Below are 2,500 nucleotides of genomic sequence, written 5' to 3' on the forward strand. Positions count from 1 at the left end.
ACTACCAGCACAACTTTGATCTGATTGTTTTGATTGGCTTCATCTGAGTGTTAAAGTTTTAAGAGCGTGACATCAGACGTCAGCCGTCATCGGACAGTCTGGTGAGCTCGGTGACACGAGCGTTCGGTGTGTTCCATGTCGTTAGTCGGAAGAAGTCCGAAGACTAGTGGCATTTCGTTCCATTGGTGAATCCTTTTATGATCCATCTGGGAATCTAGTCAATCTTTTAGTGCCCTGCTGTTATAGCTGCTAATATGCTATTATATTGCATATCTTTTAGTGCCCTGCTGTTATAGCTGCTAATATGCTAATATTACACTACGTCTTTTAGCGCCCTGCTGTTACAGCTGCTAATATGCTATTATATTGCATATCTTTTAGTGCCCTGCTGTTATAGCTGCTAATATGCTAATATTACACTATGTCTTTTAGCGCCCTGCTGTTATAGCTGCTAATATGCTAATATTACACTACATCTTTTAGCGCCCTGCTGTTATAGCTGCTAATATGCTATTATATTGCATCTCTTTTAGTGCCCTCCTGTTATAGCTGCTAATATGCTAATATTACACTACATCTTTTAGTGCCCTGCTGTTACAGCTGCTAATATGCTAATATTACACTACGTCTACAGTCTAAACAGACAAATCAAATATTCCAGTGCAATGCGTCCCACTTGTCATGAATCTGTGACAATTTTGCGCCTGTTAATGAAGTTATGTTATCGCGGACCCAAATCTCCCTTTCAATTGAGGTGGCAGCAATAATTGCTGATTTGATTCCCCGTTTCTTCCTTCTCTGTTTTAAAATTTTGGTAATATCAAGAGGATGCCGCAGGGTTTTGAGGTCGCCTCTATTCTGGAACAGCAATTGTTTGTTTTCAGATGCAGCCAATTAGTTAATTAGTCGACGTAGACATGCATTATATGTCTTGTGTGACTGAAATTGTTAACCAGTGTTTAAATAAAAGGTGTGAGTGTGTTTTCTGTGTTAACTGGTGCAGTGCCCGTAGGCTACAAATAATGTTTTCCAAGAAACTTTTAGCCCATGCGCATGCGGACCATTTCAAGTGTCTGGGAAATGTAAACACACATGATCGGATTTGGGTCACTTGCGAAAGTATGTAAACATTCAATCAAAAAAATCGAATATGAGCACAAAATCGAAATTGAGCATATCCGATCTGCAGTCTAAACGCAGCCTAGGATACAACATCCCCTCTCATGTCTCTATTGTGTTTCAGGAGTCCGGCGTGTTGAGATATTCAGCTCTGGGATTGGCTGAGAGGGAGGAGAGAAGGCGGACCCTCTACAGGGAGAACACAGAGTCACAAGTGTTTTATTTTGCTGCAAGATAAAGACAGAAACTGGATCATATATACAAACACAAGTGTGTTATTTTGCTTCAAGACAAAGACACAAGTTGGATCAGACGCTTGCACTGAGGTTGTTGATTTTTACTACTGCACCTGTTTTGTATGACATTACTGCAGTTTGATTTATTACAACTTTTGTACTTTTTGCGTTTGTACCTTGTACCAGTTTGTCATTAAAATATTCTTTAATAGGTTGTGGAGAAATCTCTCTCTCTTTCTCTCTCTCCCTCTCTCTCTCTCTCTCTCTCTCTCTCTCTGTTCCCCCACTGTTGTATCAGATGAACCTGTATTAGCTAAACATCAGAAACACAAGTCCTCCTGTGGCCTGTTGGGGGCGCTGCAGAGGGTAGATGGGGTGGAGCGTTAGATTTTTTTCAGTATGGGTACCTCCCATTTGGTCTTTTATACACTCTCCCTTCCTTCCTCGATCCTCATCCTCACTGATCTAGATAAAGAATGATGGGGCGGCAACAATGGCATAGTCTATCCAGTGGTAGTTATAGATCAGTGGGAACGCCCCTCAAGCAACGAGGAGAGATGTTGAGAGGCACCCTAGGTATTTCTAAAAATATCATGAGGACATGATGGCAGTGAGGCTTCCTGTCCTGCAGGTCTAAGTGTGTGTGTGTGTGTGTGTGTGTGTGTGCTAGAGGAGCAGAGACCACAGACATTTACCACTGCAGATAAACCAAAAACAAAAGCACAGAGACACACCTCACACACAGACACACATACACAGTCACACACACACACACACACACACACACACACACACACACACAGAATTGATCTTGTCTATGTTATTCAGTTAAACAACCTAACACTACAGAATGCTGGAACAGTGTGTGTGTGTGTGTGTGTGTGTGTGTGTGTGTGTGTGTGTTTGTCATATCTTGAGTATGGTGCAGATGAGTAAACTGCACTATTTCAGCACATTGACCAGATTACTCTGCCAAGAAGCTTGTTCTCCCATTACCGTGTGACATTTGTTTCCCAAAGGATGATTAGCTTCAGAGAGTTAGCATTAGCTATTATTGTCTCAAGAAGCTGGTTCTCCCTCAAAGGCTATTATAACAAAAATTATGTGATGACAAGATGTAATGACAAGACATTTGTTACCCAAAG

At 41.5% G+C, this 2,500-nt stretch overlaps 1 protein-coding gene across 3 annotated transcripts in view; it reads left to right on the top strand.

Annotated features, from left to right (window-relative positions):
• Positions 1–1,463, top strand: part of LOC134059993 (uncharacterized) — a 3,294-nt gene extending 1,831 nt beyond the window's left edge. Inside the window, exons 6-7 of one of the 3 annotated variants that reach the window (XR_009935112.1) lie at positions 1,004–1,119; positions 1,244–1,370. Coding sequence is in view for 2 of the 3 variants with exons in the window: in XM_062516564.1 (XP_062372548.1) it covers positions 1,244–1,357 (114 nt within the window). In the remaining variant the exon portion in view is untranslated. Of the gene's footprint in view, positions 1–1,003 lie in introns of all 3 variants that reach the window. The other 2 variants (XM_062516564.1, XM_062516565.1) reach the window with 2 other exon arrangements.
• The last annotated feature ends 1,037 nt before the right edge of the window (positions 1,464–2,500 follow it).

The sequence above is a fragment of the Sardina pilchardus genome, chromosome 16 (genome assembly GCF_963854185.1).
Source record: "Sardina pilchardus chromosome 16, fSarPil1.1, whole genome shotgun sequence".
Classification (NCBI taxonomy): domain Eukaryota; kingdom Metazoa; phylum Chordata; class Actinopteri; order Clupeiformes; family Clupeidae; genus Sardina; species Sardina pilchardus.